At 43.0% G+C, this 26,312-nt stretch overlaps 1 protein-coding gene across 1 annotated transcript in view; it reads left to right on the top strand.

Annotated features, from left to right (window-relative positions):
* LOC123691493 (vacuolar protein sorting-associated protein 13D) overlaps positions 1 to 26,312 on the top strand; it is a 60,328-nt gene that overhangs the window by 22,951 nt on the left and 11,065 nt on the right. The window contains exons 20-58 of the mRNA XM_045635912.1: positions 367 to 494; positions 1,212 to 1,353; positions 1,701 to 1,943; positions 2,177 to 2,348; positions 2,581 to 2,709; positions 2,905 to 3,067; positions 3,279 to 3,425; positions 3,614 to 3,766; positions 4,245 to 4,371; positions 4,588 to 4,724; positions 4,952 to 5,188; positions 5,482 to 5,661; positions 5,765 to 5,903; positions 6,128 to 6,410; positions 6,601 to 6,763; positions 7,118 to 7,316; positions 12,802 to 12,987; positions 13,333 to 13,535; positions 13,759 to 13,881; positions 14,180 to 14,304; positions 14,757 to 14,894; positions 15,119 to 15,284; positions 15,670 to 15,837; positions 16,335 to 16,437; positions 17,436 to 17,641; positions 17,899 to 17,997; positions 18,220 to 18,431; positions 18,958 to 19,123; positions 19,579 to 19,715; positions 19,961 to 20,228; positions 20,462 to 20,611; positions 22,516 to 22,733; positions 22,958 to 23,138; positions 23,381 to 23,575; positions 23,976 to 24,188; positions 24,412 to 24,624; positions 25,050 to 25,279; positions 25,598 to 25,742; positions 25,962 to 26,272. Of these exons, the coding sequence (XP_045491868.1) occupies positions 367 to 494; positions 1,212 to 1,353; positions 1,701 to 1,943; positions 2,177 to 2,348; positions 2,581 to 2,709; positions 2,905 to 3,067; positions 3,279 to 3,425; positions 3,614 to 3,766; positions 4,245 to 4,371; positions 4,588 to 4,724; positions 4,952 to 5,188; positions 5,482 to 5,661; positions 5,765 to 5,903; positions 6,128 to 6,410; positions 6,601 to 6,763; positions 7,118 to 7,316; positions 12,802 to 12,987; positions 13,333 to 13,535; positions 13,759 to 13,881; positions 14,180 to 14,304; positions 14,757 to 14,894; positions 15,119 to 15,284; positions 15,670 to 15,837; positions 16,335 to 16,437; positions 17,436 to 17,641; positions 17,899 to 17,997; positions 18,220 to 18,431; positions 18,958 to 19,123; positions 19,579 to 19,715; positions 19,961 to 20,228; positions 20,462 to 20,611; positions 22,516 to 22,733; positions 22,958 to 23,138; positions 23,381 to 23,575; positions 23,976 to 24,188; positions 24,412 to 24,624; positions 25,050 to 25,279; positions 25,598 to 25,742; positions 25,962 to 26,272 (6,898 nt within the window). The remainder of the gene's footprint in view (positions 1 to 366; positions 495 to 1,211; positions 1,354 to 1,700; positions 1,944 to 2,176; positions 2,349 to 2,580; positions 2,710 to 2,904; positions 3,068 to 3,278; positions 3,426 to 3,613; positions 3,767 to 4,244; positions 4,372 to 4,587; positions 4,725 to 4,951; positions 5,189 to 5,481; positions 5,662 to 5,764; positions 5,904 to 6,127; positions 6,411 to 6,600; positions 6,764 to 7,117; positions 7,317 to 12,801; positions 12,988 to 13,332; positions 13,536 to 13,758; positions 13,882 to 14,179; positions 14,305 to 14,756; positions 14,895 to 15,118; positions 15,285 to 15,669; positions 15,838 to 16,334; positions 16,438 to 17,435; positions 17,642 to 17,898; positions 17,998 to 18,219; positions 18,432 to 18,957; positions 19,124 to 19,578; positions 19,716 to 19,960; positions 20,229 to 20,461; positions 20,612 to 22,515; positions 22,734 to 22,957; positions 23,139 to 23,380; positions 23,576 to 23,975; positions 24,189 to 24,411; positions 24,625 to 25,049; positions 25,280 to 25,597; positions 25,743 to 25,961; positions 26,273 to 26,312) is intronic.

The raw sequence follows: 26,312 nt of genomic DNA, 5'->3' as shown, positions 1-26,312 counted from the left end.
TATATAATTTATTAGGTTTTAGATAAAGCGGGTGAAGCCGCGAGCGGTAAGCTAGTATTGTATTGTATTGTATTAGCCTGGTGTGTCCCAATGTTGAGCAAAGGCCTCCCCAAAGCGCTTCCAGGAATCACGATCTTGTGCTATTGTAGACCAGTCTCTATTAAAAAGCTAAGCTAGTAATTTATATAATTTAAAACATAAATATTAGTTACTTGTTTTTGCATTTTGAAATGTTATTTTGGTAAGCTTGTTGTTAAATTTATTAAGTAATTTATTGTATTTATTTAAATCTTCAAAAATAATAAATCTGTCTCGAAGGACAACAAGATTATCGAATGATACAAATTGACATGTTTCCATTTGCAGCGAACCAAGAGACGATAGTGGAGCTGATCGGGTTCGCGCACCGCGTGGCGGGCGCTGGTGCTGCGCGCGGCCCCGCTCCGCCCGCACACAGCTCGCCGCTCGCGCCGCCCGCCGCCGACGAGCTCAAGGTGACTGACACACACTAGATTAATGGATAAATGAAATGGATGAAACCTGTCGTTTTTTCGCACATCACACAAAATGTTTTTCGTGAAATTACGACAATTTTTTGTTTATTTTATTCAATGGTTTGGTTTTCTTTAAATCAGGTAAAAATTTCATAGAATGTTCCTATAACCAAAAATAGTACTCTAATCTCTATTCATTATTGCTTATCACATAATACTTCTTATGCCATTGAACTGACTAATTTCCGATATCAATTAGCACTTCAATATCCATAAATCAACAGTTGTGTGTATGAATTTATATTTTTTGGTTTTTATGGCATTAAATCTAATATATAAAAATCAATGCCACTTTTCGTTGTAATTCCATAACTCGAGAACGGCTGAACCGATTTCGATAATTCTTTTTTTATTATATTCCTTGAAGTACGAGGATGGTTCTTATGTAGAGAAAACGTAAACATGTACCACGGGCGAAGCCGGGGCGGACCGCTAGTGCTTTATAAATATAAATTTATAAAGAATAACGAATAAATAATAACCTTAAGACACATAAAACTGAAAGGATAGAATAAATTCGATTGCTCAGGCGGGTCACGAGTGGCTGAGTTGGTTAGGCATCCGCCCCGGAATGGCGCGAAGGATGCGGGTTCAAGTCCCGCCTCGTGATCGAATTTTTTCTATTCTTTATAAATTTATAGTTGTGTATATGTTCAGGTGGGCGTGCGTTCTGAGATAACGTTCGATTTCCACCGGCTGGGCGTGCTGCTGCTGCGCGCGGGCGTGCGGGAGGGCGCGCTCGTTGCTAATAAGATAGCTACGGCCACGCTGGGTGACGCGCGCATACAGGCCACGCTCAGTATGTTGATGTTCATTATTGTATGCAGCAACACTTACACTTTGACACTTACACTTTAACACTTTGTTAACACTAAAGTTTTCTAATCTTGTTTGTAATGGTTTTGTTCAATTAAAACTGTGTGTGAAAATATGGATATTTTACATTGCCATTGAAGTTTAGTAAAACTAAATAAAATAAGACCTTTTTAGATACTAAATGAAAAATCTAGTTCTGTTAAAAAATATATTTTTACACTGACTATATTAATGCTTTTAGCATTAATATATTTATAACGCTTTCCAAAGTTACTATCAGGCCATAAAGTTAAACTTTACATAAAACTGATTGTATTTTCATGAACACAGATGGTTCGAGTGTCGAAGTGAGCGGTTCACTGGGAGGCGTACAAGTGGTGTCCGTATCTGAGAACGCAGGACTACATTCCCGCATTCTATCGGCGGGTCGTGCACCTCCTGCCCCGTTAGCCCCACTAGCTCCATTGGCCCCACTCGCCCCAAGGCCCCCGGACACACAGACCAGTGATGAAAAAGCGCTATTCTTTACGATATCGAGGAATGTACAACCGCCTAATGAAGATGAAATGCCTGGTAGGTGTTTGTATTAAACTTGAGTTTAAACTGAGAACAATTTTGTTATTCACACTTCGCTGTGTAAAGTACTTTCTAAACCGATCGCAAACATTGTCTTTTATGAAGATTGAACAGAAGTGCAATTGAATAGATAAATATTTGAATATTATAGATCTCTATGTGACGTAAAAAAAGAATGTAAAGAGTGTACCCGTAAAATATGTGATCATATTCTTTCACATCAATTTTAGTGGTGGAAGTGAAAGTGCAAGTGCAAGTGGCTAGTGTGTGGTACACGCACTCGGGCCCACTGTTACGAGAACTACAGAGCTGCCTCACAGAGTTTAAGCAGTATTTGGCAAACCTTGCGCGGTCTATACGCGCGGCCGCTGCTGACATGGCTATTGGCTTGGTACATCCCAGGTATGAGTTATGTTTTATTTTTGTTACAGTTTGTTCATTCCACTTTTGAATACAAATGTATTCAGATAATCAGATTTATTTTTTGTTTTATCTGTCACTTATATATGATGAAAAGAAATTTTAGAATATTTACGTCAAAAAGTGCCAAATATCTACCAGATACATAATGAACAAGCGGTGAATATGGCCTTTAATTGTGTTTCAATGAAGATGTTTTTTTTTTCTATTTTAGAACGGACAGTCTATACGCAAATCCAAAACTATCGCAGTCTACGGAAGGCGTGTCCCCGCGGCGGCGCACAACCAGCTTGGGCAATTCTTTAGATGAGCCCGATAGAGATCCTCACCAATTGATCCTGAGGTATAAAAAAATGACATATTTGTTTTAAAAAAAATTCTAATCGAATACGTCGTTTTGTCTGCGTTTTACTGATTTATTTCTATCAATAAATGTTTGTTAAAAAAAAAATGTTGTCCTCAAATTTTTTCACTTTTTCAGATTCAGATTTTTTTTTATTTTTTTGAGATTTTATATGTGTTAATGTATGTTTTGCAGCGTGAGCGTGGAACTAGAGTCGCCGGTGGTGGTAGTCCCGTGCGCGGCGCAGAGCGCGAGCGTGTTCGTGGCGCACCTCGGCCGCATGAGCCTCGCCAACCGGCCCGGCGCGCCCGCTCGCTCGCTCTACCGCGTGCGCGTGCGCGACATCTGCCTCGTCTCCGTGAGTGTCTGTGTAGTGTGAGAGAGAAAAAAGTAAAGAGAACAATATCTGCGTCTCTGTCTAACTCGATTGACATAATTAACATTCATATCATGCTGTTATTCCCTTTTTAATCCTGGCTCTTTTATTCTGTCTTTATTTCTTGTACACAAAAAAATACTTTTGTCTCAAAATCTAAAATAATCTGCTAAATTTTTTTCTGCCCCACCAGCTAGACGTAACGGAGCGGCTGCAGCAACAGCAGCAGCAGTCACTGAGCGTGCAGGCGCTGTACGACGTGGCGGGCGGCCGGCCCGTGCTGCACGACACCGCGCTGCACCTCGCCGTCGCGCTGCAGGACGGCGACCAGCAGCCGCAGGTACCGTAGCTTCTGCAGCAGCAGCAGCAGAGTGTGCACAAAAGTGTTCATATGAAAAGTCATACTAGACTTGTAATTACAAACAAATTGCCTCAATTTTTGTTAGTACTGCGTATAATATTAATAGTGCTTGATAATTTGACCTATACATTTTTAACTTATTCTTTCGTTTCGTTGTGCCATTCCAGTGCCAAGTGGAGGGCAAAGTAGTAGGCGGACTACACGTGACTGCGAGCCGCGAGCAGTACGAGCAGCTGCTGGAAACAGTGCGCTGGGTGACCGGGGATGCGCCCGCGCACCCGCCCGCACCGCCGCCGCAGGATGACCCGCTCGGTGATCAGGTCTGTAGATATTGATGCAAAAAATTGTGGAAGGCCTAACCTCACCAGGCACAGTTGTGTAAATAGGTGTCCCACAAGGTTCTGCTCTAGGTCCGTTTTTATTTTTAATGTAATTATGTTAATGATTTTTATATTTATCAGACTTGTGAGTATAATATCATTAAGATTATTGTACACAAAAACGATGTAATATGTTGATGGTAAAAATTCATAAAATGTTTAATTCCCAAATCAACAACATGACAATCATCAGACAGCCAATGAATTAAGATTCTACTTAATGAATATGTTCTTCTTCGAAAGAACTTATATTTTGAAGGGGTGTCACTTTAAAACAATGAGAATTATTACACATGCGTTAAATTTTACGTGAAATTTTCCACATAATAAAGTCGACGTTCTTTGATGGGAGCCATAATTCAGATCAAAAGCATTTGGGCAAACCAAGGTTTAATAATAAGTTATGCAATGTGTACAGACGAGCACGCTAGCGGAGGGCGCGGTGCCCACGCTGCGGCTGGACCCGGCGGTGCGCGCGGCCGTGCTGGCCGTGCCGCCGCCCGCGCCCGCGCCGCTACCCGCACCCACCTTTACTTCCACTGTCGGTGAGTCGCACACAATTTATACTATGGTTTTAAAATTTAAACGAATGTATTGAGTATTTTTATGATTCGTTGTGCCCCATAGTGTATTTAAATTTTTTAAATCCGTCTATGGCTTTGATAAATTTAATAATTTTATGCGTAAATCTCAGTATAAGTTTACGTTTATAAATATGTACGTGTAATTTTTTCAAATGTCCTATGAAATATTTTTAACAGTCACGTTTGAGTTGCCAAACTTTACGGTGGAGTTACGCGCCGACTTGGGTGCGGGCGAGCGTAGCCTTGTGGCGCTCACCTTCAGAGAATTCTCGTTGAAGCACTCGCACTTACACCCGCATGAGACTACGTTGCAGGTAACAATTAAACACTAGCCATTTTAAATATTTGTAAACTGCTACTTTTATTAAATATAATTTAGGGTGTTGTGGAAAATTTCGTCAATTGAAATAATTGATGTACAGATTTAGCTAAACAAAATATTATTTACTAGTTTTCAGTTTCTTGTTAATAATCTTGATTATTAATATTATTACTTATAGTTGTTATAATGCACCTTTAAATAATTGCGATACGTGACCAGGTGTCGCTGTACTCGATAACGATGGAGGACCTAACAAAAGACCCTGACTCGCGGCATCGCATGCTGATGGTATCCCACTCACCTCCGGTGCCCCCAAAGGCAGTTTTCGTCTCCAAGTCGTGCCCCGATTTCTCGTGGCACGCGAGTACTGCCCCCGTGCTGCCCCCACCACCCCTCGTACGTAGGCCCTCACTGCCTTCAGGGCTTAATTCTACAGAGAATAAGCCGGAGAAAGAGGTTTGTGTTGTATTAAATGATAAATAAATTGAAGTATCAGTTAAAACTACAGTTCTAAATAAAGGAGCGCTATGCGCTAGAGTTAAAATAAATTTACACGCATTATTTACATTTTACTCTATAAATCGTCTGTCTTTAAGGTTTATTTTAAGTGTACAAATTTGTTAATATGTGGATGATGTTATAATTGCTAAGCAGTCAAAATTGGTAAATACGAGCATGATTCATTTTAAACAGCTATCATTTTATTCATTCTTTATGTATATAAAGACTTGCAAAATATTATATTCTAGCGGTTACGAGAAAAGCAAGACAGCCGCTGCGGCCCCACCCCTCCCTGCTCCCCCGTGGAGGGTGCTCCGGGGGGCGAGGGGGAGGGCTGTGAGGGGGATGCCGCAGACGACAACCTCGTGTGGGTCTCCGTGCACACACGTGACCCGCAACATCCGCACTTTAACGATAAATTCAATAAGGTTAGTTTGGGGTCGACTCGAAGGACCATCATCGAAATGTATTGCTTAAAAGAGTTGAAGTTAACAGTGGGTTAAGATAAATTTAAGTTCTTGTTATTTATAGGTGTCCAGATTGACCAAAGTGGAGTTCAACTGTCTGAAGTTAGTGTTGAGTATCGATAGCTGGGTGGCCGTGTTGGATTTCTTTGGAGTCGCTGGTGATGAAGCTGAACAGGATGCCAATACTGATATTAACGGGAAAGGTACTTATTTCTGTTATTGCATACTATATTGTGGATAACGATTCTTATAATAATCGAATTGTGAAATGAAATGTTAAGGTTCAATCGGGTCTCGGGTTTTTCAATGTTTATTATTCTCAAAAATGAACAATTGTAAAAGTATTTGTGATTAAACGTATTTTCTTTCTTTATTTCTTTTAAATGGCGTATTCGATTAGCTAAAATTAGCCTGTTGTTTTTTACAGATTGCGTGGATGGGCAAAGCGACGTGTCTGTAGATGTGGACAGCACGGTGACGGAGACGGAGATATTCGTGCGGTCTCTGTCCGTGGTGGTGGTGGGCGCGCGGGGGGACGCGTGCCGCGCGCTGGTGTCGCGCGGGGCGGCGCGCGTGCGGCGCGGCGCCGAGCGGCACGTGCGCGCGCAGCTGGGCGCGCTGGCGCTGGCCGACCTGGCGCCGCGCGCGCCGCTCTGGCGCGACCGCCTGCGCACCGCACAGCGCCACGCGCTCACGCTGCACTACCACCGGTCAGTCAGCGCGTATCTTGATTGACAGAGTTTTCGTTAATTTAAATATGTTTCTTTAGTTGAATGACTTCATTTTTAATTAACCCTGTCATACGTAAAAACTCCTTTCAGGTATATTTTTTAAAGTAAGCCCCAATTATAATTATTACCTCAATCTCTCATTGCCTTATTATCATTTTTTATTCACTAGGTTGAGTCCAGCGGCCGCGTTGGAAGCTGGGTACGAGACCAGTCTAGAACTGGATATGGGGCCGCTAACGTATGTGCATACGCGTCGTTTTGTGTTAGAACTACAAGCGTTCGCTCGCGACTTTAGTCTTCTACGACACGTCATTGTGCAGGCCCGTCGAAAGGTATTCATAACACAGTGTACAATATGTTTGAAAACGATATAAAGCTTCCCCGATAAATAAGCCTTCCTCGATAAATGGGCTATCTAACACCGAAATAATTTTTCAAATCGGACCAGTAGTTCCTGAGATTATCTCGTTCAAACAAACAAACTCTTCAATTTTATAATATTTGTATAGATTACAATTTAATAAAGTGAAACATTTGTGTCCTATCTGTTTTCTCAAAAATAAAACGTTAATTTAAATCTGTCTCGAAGGACCAAAGTTCACATGTGTTGTTATTTACCTAAAACAATCTTTTCATAAATATCGGATTAACGAACACTGTATGTAATGTGTGTGTGTGGGTGTCAGGTGTCGAGCGTGGCGCGCGCGTCGCAGGCGCAGCGCATGCGGCTGAAGGTGCGGTGCGCGGCGCCGCTGATCGTGGTGCCGGTGTCGGGCCGCAGCCGCGCCGCGCTCGCCGCCGAGCTGCGCCTGCTGCAAATCGACAACTGCTTCCTCCGCGCGGGGGACCCCGCCACCGTCAGCACGCTGCTCGACCCCGCCAGGCGTGAGTCCTTACGTGATGGTTCCTTACATCACATGTCACATACACACTGACCTGTTTAAGCACCTGTAGTAGCTCCCTGACCTGTTTAAGCACCTGTTAAAGCTCCCTGACCTGTTAAAACACCCTCAAAAGCTCCCTGACCTGTTTAAGCACCTGTTAATGCTCCATGACCTGTTAAAACACCTGCAAAAGCTCCCTGACCTGTTTAAGCACCTTTTAAAGCTCCCTGACCTTTTAAAGCACCTGTAACAGCTTCTTGACCTGTTTTAGCACCTGTTAAAGCTCCCTGACCTTTTAAAACATCTGTTACAGCTCCCTAACCGGTAAAAGAACCTGTAGCAGCTTCCTGACCTGTGAAAGCACCTGCAAAACCTCCCTGACCTGTTTAAGCACCTGTGAAAGCTCCCTAACCTGTTAAAGCACCTGTAGTAGCTCCCTGACCTGATAAAACATCTGTTACAGCTCCCTGACTTGTTAAAGTACCTGCAAAAGCTCCCTGACCTGTTTAAGCATCTGTAAAAGCTCCCTGACCTGTTAAAACATCTGTAAAAGCTCCCTGACCGGTAAAAGAACCTGTAGCAGCTTCCTGACCTGTTAAAAAACCTGCAAAAGCTCCCTGACCTGCTTAGGCACCTGTTAAAGCTCCCTGACCTGTTAAAACATCTGTAAAAGCTCCCTGACCTGTTTAAACATCTGTAAAAGCTCCCTAACCTTTTAGAATATCTGTTACTGCTCCCTGACCTTTTAAAACATCTGTTACAGCTCCCTGACCTGTAAAAGCACCTGTAGCAGCTACCTGACCTGTGAAAGCACCTGCAAAAGCTCCCTGACCTGTTTAAGCACCTGTAGTAGCTCCCTGACCTGTTTAAGCACCTGTTAAAGCTCCCTGACCTGTTAAAACACCCTAAAAAGCTCCCTGACCTGTTTAAGCACCTGTTAATGCTCCATGACCTGTTAAAACACCTGCAAAAGCTCCCTGACCTGTTTAAGCACCTTTTAAAGCTCCCTGACCTTTTAAAGCACCTGTAACAGCTTCTTGACCTGTTTTAGCACCTGTTAAAGCTCCCTGACCTTTTAAAACATCTGTTACAGCTCCCTAACCGGTAAAAGAACCTGTAGCAGCTTCCTGACCTGTGAAAGCACCTGCAAAACCTCCCTGACCTGTTTAAGCACCTGTGAAAGCTCCCTAACCTGTTAAAGCACCTGTAGTAGCTCCCTGACCTGATAAAACATCTGTTACAGCTCCCTGACTTGTTAAAGTACCTGCAAAAGCTCCCTGACCTGTTTAAGCATCTGTAAAAGCTCCCTGACCTGTTAAAACATCTGTAAAAGCTCCCTGACCGGTAAAAGAACCTGTAGCAGCTTCCTGACCTGTTAAAAAACCTGCAAAAGCTCCCTGACTTGCTTAGGCACCTGTTAAAGCTCCCTGACCTGTTAAAACATCTGTAAAAGCTCCCTGACCTGTTTAAACATCTGTAAAAGCTCCCTAACTTTTTAGAATATCTGTTACTGCTCCCTGACCTTTTAAAACATCTGTTACAGCTCCCTGACCTGTAAAAGCACCTGTAGCAGCTACCTGACCTGTGAAAGCACCTGCAAAAGCTCCCTGACCTGTTTAAGCACCTGTAGTAGCTCCCTGACCTGTTTAAGCACCTGTTAAAGCTCCCTGACCTGTTAAAACACCCTCAAAAGCTCCCTGACCTGTTTAAGCACCTGTTAATGCTCCATGACCTGTTAAAACACCTGCAAAAGCTCCCTGACCTGTTTAAGCACCTTTTAAAGCTCCCTGACCTTTTAAAGCACCTGTAACAGCTTCTTGACCTGTTTTAGCACCTGTAAAAGCTCCCTGACCTTTTAAAACATCTGTTACAGCTCCCTAACCGGTAAAAGAACCTGTAGCAGCTTCCTGACCTGTGAAAGCACCTGCAAAAGCTCCCTGACCTGTTTAAGCACCTGTGAAAGCTCCCTAACCTGTTAAAGCACCTGTAGTAGCTTCCTGACCTGATAAAACATCTGTTACAGCTCCCTGACCTGTTAAAGCACCTGCAAAAGCTCCCTGACCTGTTTAAGCATCCGTAAAAGCTCCCTGACCTGTTAAAACATCTGTAAAAGCTCCCTGACCGGTAAAAGAACCTGTAGCAGCTTCCTGACCTGTTAAAAAACCTGCAAAAGCTCCCTGACCTGCTAAGGCACCTGTTAAAACATCTGTAAAAGCTCCCTGACCTGTTTAAACATCTGTAAAAGCTCCCTAACCTTTTAGAATATCTGTTACTGCTCCCTGACCTTTAAAAACATCTGTTACAGCTCCCTGACCTGTAAAAGCACCTGTAGCAGCTACCTGACCTGTGAAAGCACCTGCAAAAGCTCCCTGACCTGTTTAAGCACCTGTAGTAGCTCCCTGACCTGTTTAAGCACCTGTTAAAGCTCCCTGACCTGTTAAAACACCCTCAAAAGCTCCCTGACCTGTTTAAGCACCTGTAAATGCTCCATGACCTGTTAAAACACCTGCAAAAGCTCCCTGACCTGTTTAAGCACCTTTTAAAGCTCCCTGACCTGTTAAAACATCTGCAAAAGCTCCCTGACCTTTTTAAACATCTGTTACAGCTCTTTGACCGGTAAAAGCACCTGTTGCAGCTTTCTGACCTGTTTAAGCACCTGTAAAAGCTCCCTGACCTGTAAAAACATCTGTAAAAGCTCCCTAACCTTTTAGAACATCTGTTACTGCTCCCTGACCTGATAAAACACCTGTTACAGTTCCTTGACCGGTAAAAGCACCTGCAAAAGCTCCCTGACCTTTGAGAGTACCTGTAAAAGCTTCTTTACCTGTTAAAGCACCTGCAAAAGCTCCCTGGCCTGTTTAAGCACCTGTTAAAGCTCCCTGACCGGTAAAAGAACCTTTAGCAGCTGCCTGACCTGTTAAAACACCTGCAAAAGCACCCTGACCTGTTTAGGCACCTGTTGCAGCTTTCTGATCTGTTTAAGCACCTGTAAAAGCTCCCTGACCTGTTAAAGCACCTGCAAAAGCTCCCTGACCTGTTTAAGCCCCTTTTAAAGCTCCCTGACCTGTTAAAGGACCTGTAGCAGCTTCCTGACCTGTTTTAGCACCTGTACAAGCTCCCTGACCTGTTTAAACATCTGTTAAAGCTCCCTGACCTGTAAAAGCACCTGTAGCAGCTACCTGACCTGTGAAAGCACCTGCAAAAGCTCCCTGACCTGTTTAAGCACCTGTAGTAGCTCCCTGACCTGTTTAAGCACCTGTTAAAGCTCCCTGACCTGTTAAAACACCCTCAAAAGCTCCCTGACCTGTTTAAGCACCTGTAAATGCTCCATGACCTGTTAAAACATCTGTTACAGCTCTTTGACCGGTAAAAGCACCTGTAACAGCTTCTTGACCTGTTTAAGCACCTGTTAAAGCTCCCTGACCTGTAAAAGAACCTGCAAAAGCTCCCTGACCTGTTTAAGCACCTTTCAATGCTCCCTGACCTGTTAAAACATCTGTAAAAGCTCCCTAACCTTTTAGAACATCTGTTACTGCTCCCTGACCTGATAAAACATCTGTTACAGTTCCTTGACCGGTAAAAGCACCTGCAAAAGCTCCCTGACCTGTGAGAGTACCTGTAAAAGCTTCTTTACCTGTTAAAGCACCTGCAAAAGCTCCCTGGCCTGTTTAAGCACCTGTTAAAGCTCCCTGACCGGTAAAAGAACCTTTAGCAGCTCCCTGACCTGTTAAAACACCTGCAAAAGCACCCTGACCTGTTTAGGCACCTGTTGCAGCTTTCTGATCTGTTTAAGCACCTGTAAAAGCTCCCTGACCTTTAAAAGCACCTGCAAAAGCTCCCTGACCGGTTTAAGCACCTGCAAATGCTCCCTGACCTGTTTAGGCACCTGTTTAAGCTCCCTGACCTGTTAAAACATCTGCAAAAGCTCCCTGACCTGTTTAAGCCCCTTTTAAAGCTCCCTGACCTGTTTAAGCATCTGTAAAAGCTCCCTGACCTGTTAAAGCCTCTGCAAAAGCTCCCTGACCTGTTTAAGCCCCTTTTAAAGCTCCCTGACCTGTTAAAGCACCTGTAAAAGCTCCCTGACCTGTTAAAGGACCTGTAGCAGCTTCCTGACCTGTTTTAGCACCTGAACAAGCTCCCTGACCTGTTTAAACATCTGTAAAAGCTCCCTGACCTTTTAAAACATCTGTTACAGCTCCCAAACCGATAAAAGCACCTGTTGCAGCTTTCTGATCTGTTTAAGCACCTGTAAATGCTCCCTGACCTGTAAAAGCACCTGCAAAAGCTCCCTGACCCGTTTAAGCACCTGCAAATGCTCCCTGACCTGTTTAGGCACCTGTTTAAGCTCCCTGACCTGTTAAAACATCTGTTACAGCTTCCTGACCGGTAAAAGCACTTGTTGCAGCTACCTGACCTGTTAAAGCATCTGTTAAAGCTCCCTGACCTGTTAAAGCACCTGCAAAAGCTCCCTGACCTGTTTAAGGCCCTTTTAAAGCTCCCTGACCTGTTAAAGCACCTGTTAAAGCTCGCTGACCTGTTTAAACATCTGTAAAAGCTCCCTGACCTTTTAAAACATCTGTTACAGCTCCCAAACCGATAAAAGAACCTGTAGGAGCTTCCTGACCTGTGAAAGCACCTGCAAAAGCTCCTTGACCTGTTTAAGCACCTGCAAAAGCTCCCTGACCTGTTAAAGCATCTGTAACAGCTTTTTGGCCTGTTTTAGCACCTTTAAAAGCTCCCTGACCTATAAAAGCACCCTGACCTATAAAAGCACCTGCAAAAGCTCCCTGACCCGTTTAAGCACCTGTAAAAGCTCCCTTACCGGTAAAAGAACCTGTAGCAGCTTCCTGACATGTGAAAGCACCTGTAAAAGCTCCTTGACCTGTTGAAGCACCTGCAAAAGCTCCCTGACCTGTGAAAGCACCTGTAACAGCTTTTTAGTCTGTTTTAGCTCCTTTAAAAGCTCCCTGACCTGTTAAAGCACCTGTAACAGCTTTTTAGCCTGTTTCAGCACCTTTAAAAGCTCCCTTACCTGTTTAAACATCTGTTAAAGCTCCCTGACCTTTTAAAACATCTATTACAGCCCCCTTACCGGTAAAAGAACTTGTAGCAACTTCCTGACATGTGTAAGCACCTGCAAAAGCTCCTTGACCTGTTTAAGCACCTGCAAAAGCTCCCTGAGCTGTTAAAGCACCTAAGTAGCTCCTTGATCTGATAAAACATCTGTTATAGCTCCCTGACCGGTAAAAGCACCTACAAAAGCTCCCTGACCTGTTTAAGCACCTGTTAAAGCTTCCCGACTCGAAGTACCTGGATTACTAAATATTACATCATATCACGTTATTTCACATCACATAACATCGTATCACTTAACATCAGTTGTCGCATAGGTCATCGCATCAGACCTCACATTTTAATGTGGATGATGTAAAATCATTCTGTGATGCCATCAATTTCAATTGATTGAAGTTAATTTATTGCTCCAGCGGAGCGCGAGCTGCTGGACGTGCGCACGATCCGGCTGGAGGGGCTGTCGGTATGGTGCGCGGAGGGCGGGGGAGGGGGAGGGGGGGCGCGTGGCGTGCGCGTGCGACGAGTGGGCCCGCCACTGCTGCCCGCGCCCACACACCTCCAGCTGCAGCTGGAGATCAATTGTGATAAAACGCATAATGGTGAGCTGGCAATACGATAGTGATTATTTAAAAAATACGTAGTATTTTTTAATTTATAATTTGAACTTACTACTTGTAATGTACAATATGTTCATGGGTCCCAAACGCTAAGCATAAACAATCAACAAGTTCATTTGCCGGCGACGACGTTAATAGTTTGGCAAGATTAAAAAATACCAAAATCGTCGCCTTACACCATGACGTGACGGCATTGCCATGGCGTTAAAATTTTACTCTCTATGTGCCTAAAAAAGTTTAACATAAACCTATTCTTGAAACTACGTTAATAAAAGTTATACCATTATCAATTTCAGTTAATTCATTTAAAATGTATTCTGTTAATAGTGGCGGACATGACGATGCAAGGCACGCTAACTACTCTCCAAGTGTCGCTGGACGCGGCGCAGTACCGCCTCATCCGCGGCGTGTTGGCGCACAACCTGGGCGAGGCGTGCCCCGAGCTCGTAGCGCCTGCCCCCGCGCCGCCGGCGGGGCAGGCAGTGGGGGCAGATGTGTGGCGCACTTGGTCGCTGCAGCTGCACTTGCAGGTAAGGGAACCTTTTTCGAACTTTGTGTATATTTTTTTGTGCCCTGCCATGTGTTTGTCTGCCTGCCATAGATTCTACATAAATTAATAGCTTTTAAAAATATTAAATGTTGCCTTTACAAATAATAAAACCATAATACATATGCTTTTCCACTAATATAAACCACGTATGAATTTGAACCTTATCCCACTGTCATAAAGTAGCAAATGTAATGTTATTACAGGACGTGCAAGTGCAATTGCGTCGTGCGGACGCGCCACCGCTGGCCGCGGTCCATTTCATCAAGTCAAGATTACTACTTGATTCGTATTCTGACACCAGCCAGGATGTTGACCTTGTATCTCAGGTAGGTTATGTAGGAAAATAAAGAAGTATACGAAAAGGCTTTTTCTTTGTGGTGTAGCTCGAATTACAAAATATAGAAAGTTTCAATTTTGGATGAAATCCGGCTCGAAGGACCACTAAAGTACGAGATAGGAACAAAATACCGTAATTTATTGTGTAATCTAACAATAACTGACATTTAATACAATTGACGATAGTTTAGTACATATTAAGTTTTCAAGTGTCACACAATAAGGCAATCGAAGCGACAAGCTTAGATTTCTATAGTGAATTCGATAAAAACTAGTATTATCTTACAGGAGATCCTAGTTTGCGACAGCCGGTACTCATCGGAGCCGGCCAACCGGCGCGGCAACGTGTTCAGCCGCATCGTGCAGCCGCAGCCCGACCACCCGCACACCGTGCAGGCTGAACTGCACGCTAGGTATGTATTGTGCTACATAACCCGAACATTTTGCTATGTGATGTATTGAAGGTAGTCAAAAAATAAGTGATAAAAGAGTTGTAACTGGTGTGGAATAGGTGTTGTCTTAGTCGTAGTTAATACGAACTGTACATTACAAATTTACTTCTTCAACTACTTTGTTTAGAATCACTTTGAGTCGTCAAAATATACAAAACATAGTTATGTTTTGTAAGTATATATAAATATATTTGCCATCCTTGTCTCAGAATAATTCTTGGACTACCAAGTCTTCTACCTTGATTTCAGGTTAATTTTGTTGATGTTGATATTTTTTTTTAATATAAATACTTTTATAGCTTCGTTTTATAATTTGAATTTTGATGTATGCTATCAACTATCTCATCTATTACGAAAACCTCCCATGACCAAATTTTGCCTAAAATTGTTTTATTCTATATTATTGTACACAGGAAACGTCCGGACTCATCAGCGTATACAATAATGGTGAACAACATGCGTCTGATGGCCATCCTCGACTGGTGGGAGGCGGCCAACCAGTTCATCATGCAGCCACCGCCACCGCCCGCTGACCCTGATCAGCTTTACTTGTAAGTATACATAATAACATATTTTCGGGTATTTTCTTGAGAAAAATTTCGACCAAAAAAGGGCTAGTAAGAAATTGTAACTCTCCGTTAAAAAAGCGCACTTTCTCTATCTTCTTTGTTCAATGTTATTTTGTTTTTGATTCATTAATAGTAATGAATTGACCCAGTATTTTCTTTTTATTTCTCGTCGAGTTTGTGCTCAAATTATTCTGTGATCTGTTCAGTGAGGAAAGATCACCAGAGTACGGCTTAGACGCCAGCAACACGGAGAGCGGGGGCGAAGCGCCCGAGCCGCCCGAGCCGATGGAGCTCAAGCTGAACGTGACCGACTCGCAGCTCGTGCTCGTGGAGGACGCCTCCGTGTGGGACACTAACGCTGTTATATTGAAGGTATATTCATTGTGATAGGTTTATAATGTAAATGAATGAATTTCTTAAGCACAGTAATTTTTATAAATATCGCATTTTTAATATAGCGCCACCTATGGTAGTTCATAAATTTTAGAGAGATACAAATAAGCATCATAATGGACCTTCTTATGATAATGAGGTGTTTTACTGCGGTAAAAAGTAGCCGCCCACTTTCTAGCATCCTAACTATCCCCAGACAAATCAAATTTTTTTATAAAATCGCAGCGTTAGTTACGAGACAAACAAACAAACACACTTTCGAATTAATAAGCATTATAAATACAGATTTTTTTATTCCTGTTCTTTTTATACTATTTACATGTGTTTCTTAACTTTGTTTAACTGTAATGTACATTTTCTCCAGAGCACCACAGTGATCACGTACCGCGTGGCAGAGGAACGGGCCCTGGTGTGCGAAGTGAGTGAACTGGAAGTGTTCTCGTGCGTGCTGGGGCTGGAGGACGAGACTGCGCTCGCCATCGTGGACCCCGCCGCGCTGCACCTCGCGCTCAACGCTGACCAAGTGCTGCACGTGAGTCGCTGACACACACTCATACACACATACACTCACTCACACACACTCAGTCGTTCTTTACTCAGTTACACACACTCATCAGTCGCACACGTACACATTATGATCTTTTTGCTTGTTACCTTACACAGTTACATATACAATAACTCACTCAGCCCACACACACTAACTCACTCAATCTAGACATACTCAGTCACACACAGACATAATATAATGATATTTGTTTTGCTGGCTGCGTGGTTGCCTGGAAGAGATCACTAATAAATGATAGGATCGCCAAATACGTTGTATTCTGTCTTTTTCTGTAAGTAGTTCTAAGGTTTTCTTGTTTGTGTAACTATATAAAAGTTCTAAATCAATAATAAATAATTAAATTCACATATTTATACATTCACTCACACACTGAGACACAAACTCACCAATATAGAGCATCCCTCAGTAGTTTTTACTCCCAAATGATTGTTTGCCACACAAGCTCATAAAACTCCCTGTTATAGGTGGATATGGGCACACTAAACCTCCGCCTTTCCTACCACGATATGCGCATGTTTGCTGCCATGCTGCAATCGCTGCCCGCGCAAGCGAGACTCGCGCTTTCAGGTCAGTGATATGAGTTGAATATTTCTTCTTGACACTGATACAAATCCGTCTTTATCAGTCTTTCTCTTTTATACCTTTTACTTTTTTATAGGTTTTTAAAATTCAGAATATTACCTTTATGGTTTTTGTATTTCTCTATATGCGATCAAAAAAATGCATTAAATGAATAATAAGATTGTTTATAATTACATTCTTGCCGCTAATAAAATATTTACGCTAATAATATTTGTCGACGTTTTCAAAAAATTAAAAAAATTCAAAATTATTTATTTCTTCCTTTTACAATATGTCCTTAACTAATTTGTGATTGGAACACTCCTAGCAAGCAAACAAATGCTTGTGTCAGGAGGTTCCGCTCTTCCTTAACACTATTAGATACAGAAACAGGAAAAAAAAAACAATAAGAATACAATGCAAAAACAGAAAAGAAAAGAAATAATAAAATCTGTGTGTGTGTGTGTGTGTGTGTGTGAGTATGTGTGACAGCACGTTTATTTTTTATATTGGAGCAAAGCTTCGGTATCTGAGTAGCTTAAGGGTTTCAACCATTCCATTAATACTTTTTTACAGTTTTTATTGAGCAATTTACCTATATTTAATTTTTTATTTATTTTATTGTACAAGTTTGAAGATTGAGCAGCGAATTGTGTTTTAGCAAAGGATGTTTTAGTATGCGGAATTTTAATAATATCATTTCTTCTTCCAAAATCTAGCGAAGGATTAAATAACAGGTTTTTGTGAGTTTTTAGGACAGAGTTTAAAATATAAAACGTTTAGTTTCAATTTAAAACTATTTAACGGCAACTCTCTTATACTTTTAAAGCATTAAATGTTGTTATGATATATGCATTTTTACGTCGTTCTAGAAGAGATAAGAATATCGATCGATTGATTTATTATACAATACACAATTAGGATCGATCCACAAACAACCTGCCTAAATTACCATTTTATGCGCGTTACGTAAATTAATATGTCATTTACATTATTTTTGACAGACAAGTCCGACCCTAGTACTCACATACCGGACGAGCCGGCGAACAGCGTGCACATGCGCGCCAACAACAACGCGTCCCGGCTCGTGGCCCCGCGCTGGCTGCGCACCAACTCGCACCCGCACGCACACGCACACGCACATGCGCACGCGCACTCGCCAGCTCCGAGTGTACAGCCCGCACCCAAGAAGGCTTTACGAGCTGTTCAGGTATATCGTGTTGCGATTGACTAAGTCATGTATCAAAATATTTGGATCATAAGTAAATAATCGAGGAAAATGTCGTGAACTCGTGTCGAAAGCCAATAAGAGTATTGCAAACAGAGGTTTGGGTCGCAGAACTATTAAGTAGTAGTGGTAGTAAAAAATTGGCTCAGTTTTAGTTTTACATCAGTGTTTAATATAATGGCATGCACAATTTATGGGAATACAAAATACATTAAAACACTTTTGTTTGTGAAATGCAGGTGAGCGCGGAGAGCGTGACGCTCTGTGTCATCGATGACTGTCTGGACTCTGATGTTCCGCTGCTGGAGTTGTCACTTGCAGATCTGCAACTTGAACAGGTGATTATAATAAATTATTTCATTTGTATTGGAAGGTTTGGGTAACAGTCAATAAATAAGGTGACATTAATTTAATGTAACACCACGTTTTGGAAAAATTGATTTAATATATTTTTATGACTTCTAAAGTGTACCTCTCATGAAAGAAAACATAATTGAATAAAAATACCTTTTTAAAGAGATACGGGAAACGGGTAATAATTTTGCAAAATTCTTAAACAGGACCTCCGCAAAGTGGAAGAAGCGTTCGAAGACCCGATCCTAGTATCGACACCATCGGGCAGCTCTAGCGGCCACGTGCCCGAGGGTGCGGTGGTCCCGCTGGCGGCCGCACGCCGCACGGCCGCGGGCGGGGGGCGGCTGAAGGCGCTGCTCACGCTTGACTACTATAACCGCATGCTGTCTGGCTGGGAACCCATTGTGGAGCCTTGGAGGTACGCTCTCTTTTTATTTATTACTAGCTTTCCGCCTGCGGCTTCGCCCGCGTTTTCAAAGAAAAACCCGCATAGTTCCCGTTCCCGTCGGATTTCCGGGATAAAACCTAGCCTATGTTACTCGTGGATAATGTAGCTTTCGAATGGTGAAAGAATTTTTAAAATCGGTCCAGTAGTTTATGAGCCTATTCATTACAATCAAACAAACAAACAAACTTTTCCTCTTTATAATATTAGTATAGATTTATTTATTAATAGAACATCAGAGGTCCACTTGTAAGTATAATTTCTTAATTACTATGTAAGTTTACATTGTTTTTATACAGTTTAGTGTAGGAGGTTCTTTTAGTGTAGGAAGTTGAAAATATTTAAAAGACTTATTTAATCGTTGGCTGTAATGTGCCTTGTCGTTATGTTTTTTTGATAGATTGATGTAAATTGTTTGATATATTTGTCGTGACATTGGACTTAAATTGGTAAACACAGAATTTAATAGACTTAAATAACTACATAATTAATATTACAGGTTTGAAAGTCGTTGGGAGTACACGCTATCGAGTGCACTATCCCTCCGCCGGTTACAAGTTGAAATAGCCTCTTCAGAAATCTTGAACACAAATATCACGTCCGCGCTTGTGGACCTCATCCGACTCGTAAGGACCAACTGGACTGCTGATTATTATGCACCACAGGTATGACAGATTATTTAATAAATTTCTTATGATTGAGCTAGCAAAAAGGCAGTTGGGCCACCTGATGGTATGTGCCATGCACATGCCCATGAACAGTAGCAATACTTATGATGGTTTATCATATCTAATTTTAAACCAGGAAAGGATAAGTTGGTCTAACGTATTTACTTTTATTTGAGAAACTGTTGGATGTAAGCTTGGAGCATTGTCTCTGTAACCTGTACCCGTGTAAACAGATATGAACTATTTTTAAGCTACTGCATAGCTTCTATCGCAGGCCTTGTGCGCGGAGACCGAATCGAGAAATTCCGTAACGAAAAAAACCTCACGCTCCCCACTCTGACGGGCGGAGGTGTGGCTTGAAGGCATAGCATGCAATAGCTTTACCGCGGCAGTCCCCGAAAGCCACTTTTTTGCGGGTAGTTTGATATGATCACGTTACTTGTATGGTGTAGGGCTCGAGCCAGTCGGAGCAGTCGCCCAAGGGCAGCCCGGCGGGGCACCGGCGCCGCTCGCCCTTCGTGCCGTACGCGCTGCGCAACCTCACCGGGCACCGCCTGTGGTTCACCACGCTCACCACCGCCTCCGATGAGTTAGTTATTGCACATTTGATTCAGGAATTATATTAATTTTCATTTGGGACACAGAACAGGTGTCTATAAAGTTGTTCGCAAACATCAAGTATTCTTAACCTTTTTCCATGTAAAAAAACTTCCTTTGTCAATTATTCATAAAAAAAACATTAATTTAATCTCATGATTTTTACGTGCATATTTTGTACTCTGCATTTATTTTTTGTACATTTTCAAATTTTACACGGTATTTATGATTTCGCAGGTTGCGTGAGGGCGGCGAAACAACGTCATGGTCGGGACCTGATGACTCGTGGGTGTGCGTTCGCGCGGGCGACACGGAGCCCTTCTCATTCGGGGCGCGGCGTGGTAGGGCGCGGGGCGGGGCGCCGGCGCCCTCGGGAGCCGCGCCCTCCGACCCGGCGCCCCTCGCGCCGCTGCACCGCCTTGTGGTGCGGGTAGATGGCTGGTCGCCGCTCGATCCTGTGTGTGTCGACCGAGTGGGCGTGTTCTTTAGACATATTACACATAATGTGAGTGTATTGACTCTTATAATAAGAAAAATTATGTTAATAGTGACGTGTGCATGAAATCTTAACAGCTATAATGACTAAATTCCTATTCCTATTTTTTCGATGCCGATTATCGAAATGACAGTTCAGGATAATTTCACAATTGGAAAAGAGACGTCAATTGCTCTCTTAATGAAGTGAAATAATTGTTTTTAACTGAAAGCTTGTTCTTTAAATGTTATTTCAAATGGCAGAAATCGGGTTCGGAAGCACGCGTGGTGCTGGAGGTGTCGCTGGAGGGCTCGGCGCGCAAGCTGGTGACGGTGCGGTCGGCGCTGTGCCTGCGCAACGAGCTGCCGCACGCCGTCGAGGTGCGCACGCACCACGCGCACCCGCACGCGCACGCGCACGGTCAGTACTGCCGTAATATGTTGTATTAACCTTAGGAATAGTGTGGACCACAGTATATTTGGACGGTGTCTCGTAATATTCTCGGTAAGTTAACTAGTAATAAAATTGAAAATAATATATTTTTGACTTAAATTTATTTGTTTGAATGGCGATTAATATTTAGCGCAAATATTTTATCGTGACTCACGGTTCGGTCACTTACAATTAATCATCAGCTTTAAATACTTTCAATAGAAATATAGAATCCTGCGCATTTTAATCTAAATTTCTGCACAAAAAATTCTCAGCCATATTATTATTCTTTAGTAGTTCTCGGTGCCATTTATAGTAGTCAGTTTAAAGGAATGCAAAAAACGGCTTTATTTTTGGTAACATATTTCACTAAAAAATGTAGTAAAAAAAACTTTTGCACGTACAAAATGTATACGTTTACACATACGTACGAACATACACACGACGTATGTACGTAACACTAAAGTGAACGGACGGTGTAGAGCACGCAATGCTGCAGCGGCAGGGCGCGGCAGCGGCCGTCGCTATGGGAGGCTCCGGCGGGGGTCGCGGGGTGTGCGGGGCGCGGGGGGTGAGCGGGGTGCGCGCGGTGTGCGGGGCGCTGCAGCGGCGCGCCGCGCTGTGCCCCGCGCCGCTGCCGCGCCTGCCCCCGCACCTGCCCGTCTTCCTCGGCGCTGGTACTTGTCGTGTACATGCGTTAGCTTTTGTGATACTCACTTCGCGCAGCAGTAGTAAACGCTTTAGATTTCATGTAGTGTCCATTGTATGATAATAGTTTTCAAATATGGTTAGAATGCATTAATATTGCATGTATCACACCTTGACGAAAAACATTTAACGATGCATAGTAATAATCAACATAATTCGTTGCGATATATGCGTTAAATAAGATGCAAGCTGAAATGTAATTTTTCGAATTCTATTTTTTACGTTGCTCTGTAAGGTTATCGAAGTACATTAATTATTAAAACAGTTATTGGCTTTAAAAGATTATAAACTGCATATACATCAGTCAGAATCGACATCCGAAACCGAAAATTTAACAATAATTCCAAAAGTTTTCAAACTTCGGTCAAGTGAATAGTGCATTAGGACGACAATAAATCTATCTCATTTTGCAACATTGTTAAAATTGCAATTAAATTATGTTTTGCTGTATGGTCGTGAAAAAAATTCCAAAAGTTCTGCAAACTCGACACATATACGCTGTATAAATTTGCAACCTTTTTCGTTGACCGAAACATGTTTATTTATAATTATTTTTAATTCGTGGTCATTTTTTCGAGTAAGGTGGTCTCGGAATAATTACAAAAGTTTTGGAACTTGGTTGCAAACTTCGAAAACATATATTCTGATGCATTTACGAATTTGCAACTTCATTCAGTTGAATAAATAAATTTTTTCAATATCAAAAGATGTTCCGTACACTGGGATTGGTTGCAAATTTAATACGTGATATGAAATATTATATCGAAAACTTCCCCAACTTTGCAGAACTTTTGGAATTTTTTTCACGACCATACAGCAAAAAATAATTTAGTTGCAGTTCCGGACTGCGGACAAGGTTGCAAAATGAGATTTATTGTCGCCCCAATGTAACATTCACTTGACCGAAGTTTGAAAACTTTTGGAATTTTTGTGAATTGATTGACTTCTTGACTGACTGGAGTAATAATAATATTTAGTAAGTAAGTAGATCTCAAGTAAGTATACACAACTAACAACTGACCTGGAATTTTCCCTTCCAATGCAATTGTATTGTATGGATGTTGTGTTATGTACTCACGAGCACTTGTACATATTATCTCCATGTACCGCATAGAGCGAGCGGTAAGTGGTATCTGATCGATTGGTGTTTCCAGGCGAGTGGGGGGAGTGGGGCGAGTGGGGCGGGGCGGGCGCGCGCGGGGCCACGGTGGCGGCGGGCGGCTGGTGGGCGGCGCCGCTCAGTGCCCGCGCGCCCGTGTTGTGGACCAGACCGCTGGTACGAGCCCGCCCGCCGTCCCCAGCGCCGTCGCCCGCGCCGCTGGACTGGCGCGCCGCCCCCGCGCACCCCGCGCTGCTGCACTACGAGTGCCGCGCGCCGCACGACTACGTCTACAGGTACGCAACTCATACGTGAAACTCAACTACTAATAATTTATCTACTACATATCTTATTGTATTGTTAATGAAATTAAAAATTCAGAATGTTTTCACAAAATATTGCATTCATATTATTGATTCTTCAAATAAAAAAATACGCACGTTACACTGTTGAAATGGCTATGTTGAATAGGCTTTTTTACAGTAAGTATAATAAGTGATTTTCGACATTTCTCAACCAGGTTTTGCTGTGTGATAATCCGCGAGAGATTCCCATTGGAGCGCGGAGAACCGTTAGCGGGACACACGCTTCGGCTAGTGCCGGCGTTGCGGCTCGAGAACCTGTTGCCGCTGGAGCTGCAGTATCGTGCTGGCTCGATCACAGGGGCACTGCCAGCTGCGCAAACAGAGCCTTTCCATCAGGTAGGACTTGAATTATAGATATATATTTCTTCCATTAAAATTACAAGATCTTCTACGTGTCTTTTTTCTGGTCTTATCGAAATTTTAATCGAGCCAAAAATTATTAAATTAATGAAATTAAATAAATAAATGACAATATCTTCATCGTCATAATTATCTTATATTAATTATTCCTACTGATTGTTATTTTATTGAGACCTCAGCTTACGAAACAATATTTCATTGTAACTTTTCATTTTCAGCTGGATGTAGAAGAAGGCGTCGAAATAACGGTAAAATTGGAAGGCTTCGGTTGGTCCTCCGCTCTGAGTGTGGGCGGTGGAGGGGGAGGGGGGTCTAATAACTCTTTCTCAGCGAGACTAAAGTTACGCGATGTTAAAGGAAGAAGATTGTACTTGAATGCAAGAGTCACTGTTAAGAAAACTGATGGCATTAAGGTAAAGATTCGATATTATTCAATATAGTGTTTTTACAGAAGGGAATTTTCTGCTCATATTATTGGCCTGTTCATAAATGAGTATAAACTATAAAGCATCGACGAACTATTTCAAAATATAATAATCGTATATTAAAAGGTCATCGAAATATGTCTGAGAAGCGTTGCATAAAATATTCAATGAAATTTACACTTTATTTTCTGGGAATAACGTTTACAGTTTTTTGTATCATTCATTGCAAAATTCTGCCTAATGCACGCATAGGTAGAGTTTTGCTACGGACACTTATTGAGAGTAAATTTGAGATTAGTATATGATGATAGCCGTTCAAACAATCCAATACAGTTAATTTTAGCTGTAATACATAAAAAGTGTCGTCTAAAGCCGGTTGTATCGCCAGGTGTCGATCTCAGCGGCGTACTGGCTGGTGAACCGCACGGGGCTGCCGCTGGTGTTCCGCGCGGAGGGCGGGGGTGGGGGCGGCGAGGCGGCGGGGCAGTTCGCGGAGCACGAGCTGGCGCGCATGGTGGCGCCGCTGCCCTTCGCCTTCGCCGACGGCGACGGGCCCACGCTCAGCGCGCGCCTCGGCACCGCGCTCGCCGCACACCCCGAGGTGACACACACACATTACAAAACTAGTTAAAAATTAATTTATCTTCTGTAACTGAAACATAAATTACCAATAAGCATAATAATAATTTTTAAAACTTAATTATGTAATTTCAAGAATCTTGAGTTGTGACGAAAAATTCATAAGAAATTATTTGTTTTTTTTATGTTTTCGATAACTTTAATTGAACTTCAAAATGTATGACGTGTGTATTTCTGTTGTGTAGTGGTGCTCCCCGTTCGGCCTGGGGCCGGGCGTGACGGTGAAGCGTCTGGAGGCGGGCGCGGAGGAGCGCGCGTACAGCGTGGGCGTGAGCGTGCGCGCGGGGCGGGGCCGCCACCGCCGCACCAACGTCGTCACCTTCACGCCGCGCTACCAGATACACAACAACACCTCGCGCACGCTGCAGTTCGCGCAGAAGTGCACTGCTACCACGCTCGTGAGTAAATTCGTTAATTTTTTCAGACACGTACGCAAGCACTAAATAGGCCGTTTCGACACGTGACGCTTTAGACGTAATCATCATCATCATCATCATCATCAGCCCATATACGTTCCCACTGCTGGGACACGGGCCTCCTATGAGGGTAATAATAATAGTAAAATTAGACGTAATAGGCCGTTTAAAATAACATTTATACTATTCTTGTCTTGTAAAACCATACTACTGTAACTTCCAATTAGCGAACACAATAAACGGTTTTAAATATATGAATCTACTTGTATCAAGATTCGATTAAACATTTTGCGTAACAGAAAAACTGACATCTATTCGTCCAGCCGCATAGACATTATTTTAATGTTAGTGTCAAATGAACAATTATACATAATATGTATGTATTTATTATATTTACGGTTATACAGAGTGACCCTGGCGCGATGGCAACACACATGTCTGCAGTTGCCGGCTGCTACCTGCCGTGGCATTGGGCGCGCTGGGATCGCGAGCCGCTTCTCTGCGTGCGCGTGTTATCTGATCCTAGTGGGACCAATAGTGGGACAAATTCTGGGGCCAGTGATACAGCGGCACCGCTCACAGCCTGGTCTGGTGGATTTAAGATCGACGCGCCGAGGAGTTTGCACATCGCTTGCAGGTATTGATTGTTCTCTTTGCATTTTTTAGGCTATTTATGATTTCTTTGTTTTCCATATTATAGTGTTTTTGTTTATCTTGATGGAACGAAGTTAACGGAATTAAGACCAAAAGTTGTAATGATACTTTTTGCTATAGTTGTAAGCCGTGCGGCGAGCGCGTGTTTCGCTGTCTGTCTCTCTTTCTCTCTCTTTCATAGCCAGTTATTTTAGTAACTTCGTTTCATCCGGGTTTCTTGCTTTTTCATAACTTGAATTTTTGTTTCTAAAAGAATCTAATAAGTTTTAAAGGAACAGTATAAAACGCGGAGAATGTGCAGGGAGAGCGGCGGGTCGTACCTGAGCGTGCGCGTGGAGGTGGTGCGGCAGGGCGCGGCGCTGCTCGTGGTGCTGACGGACGCGGACTGCGCGCCGCCGCCGCTGCGCATCGACAACTGCTCGCCCGTGCCCATCATGTTCCACCAGGTCGCCAATAGGGTTCTATCTTTTTAAAGACCCGTGTAAAAATTTGTCAAAAAAATTCGACCAATGAAATCCATTAAACATATTTTGGTCACAAAAACTATAGCTCTTTTTTTAATCATATGATGTATTTTGTTACGCATAATATATAGCTGTATATTTTAGGCATTTTAATAATTTTGATTTTTGTTACACACTTTAAAGTGTTATAATCTCGCACAGGTGGGTTGCAGCGAGGAGAGCGTAGTGCGGTCTGGCGCGCGGCTGCGCTGGGCGCTGCCCGAGCCGGAGGGCCCGCGCACTGTGGCCCTCAGGGCCCCCGGCGGCCCTCGCCTGCCGCTGCCCCTCGACGCTTTGCACTCTACGCATACGCTGCTGTACCAGAACTTCATTTACGTGTGCTTCCCCGCCCCCGCCTCTCCCTCACCCGCTTCCCCCACTCCCGCCCCGCCCTCGCCAGATGCGGACCTCGTGCTCGAGGTGCCCGCTGGATCCACGCGCGTGCAGCTTGCTACCAAGCGATATGGTGACAGGTGAGATCGATAGTTCAATTTTAAAACTTCTTCTGTCCAG

Source organism: Colias croceus, chromosome 4 (assembly GCF_905220415.1).
Source record: "Colias croceus chromosome 4, ilColCroc2.1".
Taxonomy (NCBI): Eukaryota; Metazoa; Arthropoda; class Insecta; order Lepidoptera; family Pieridae; genus Colias; species Colias croceus.
The sequence above is the reverse complement of the archived record's forward strand: the minus strand, read 5'-3'. Positions and strand labels throughout refer to the sequence as shown.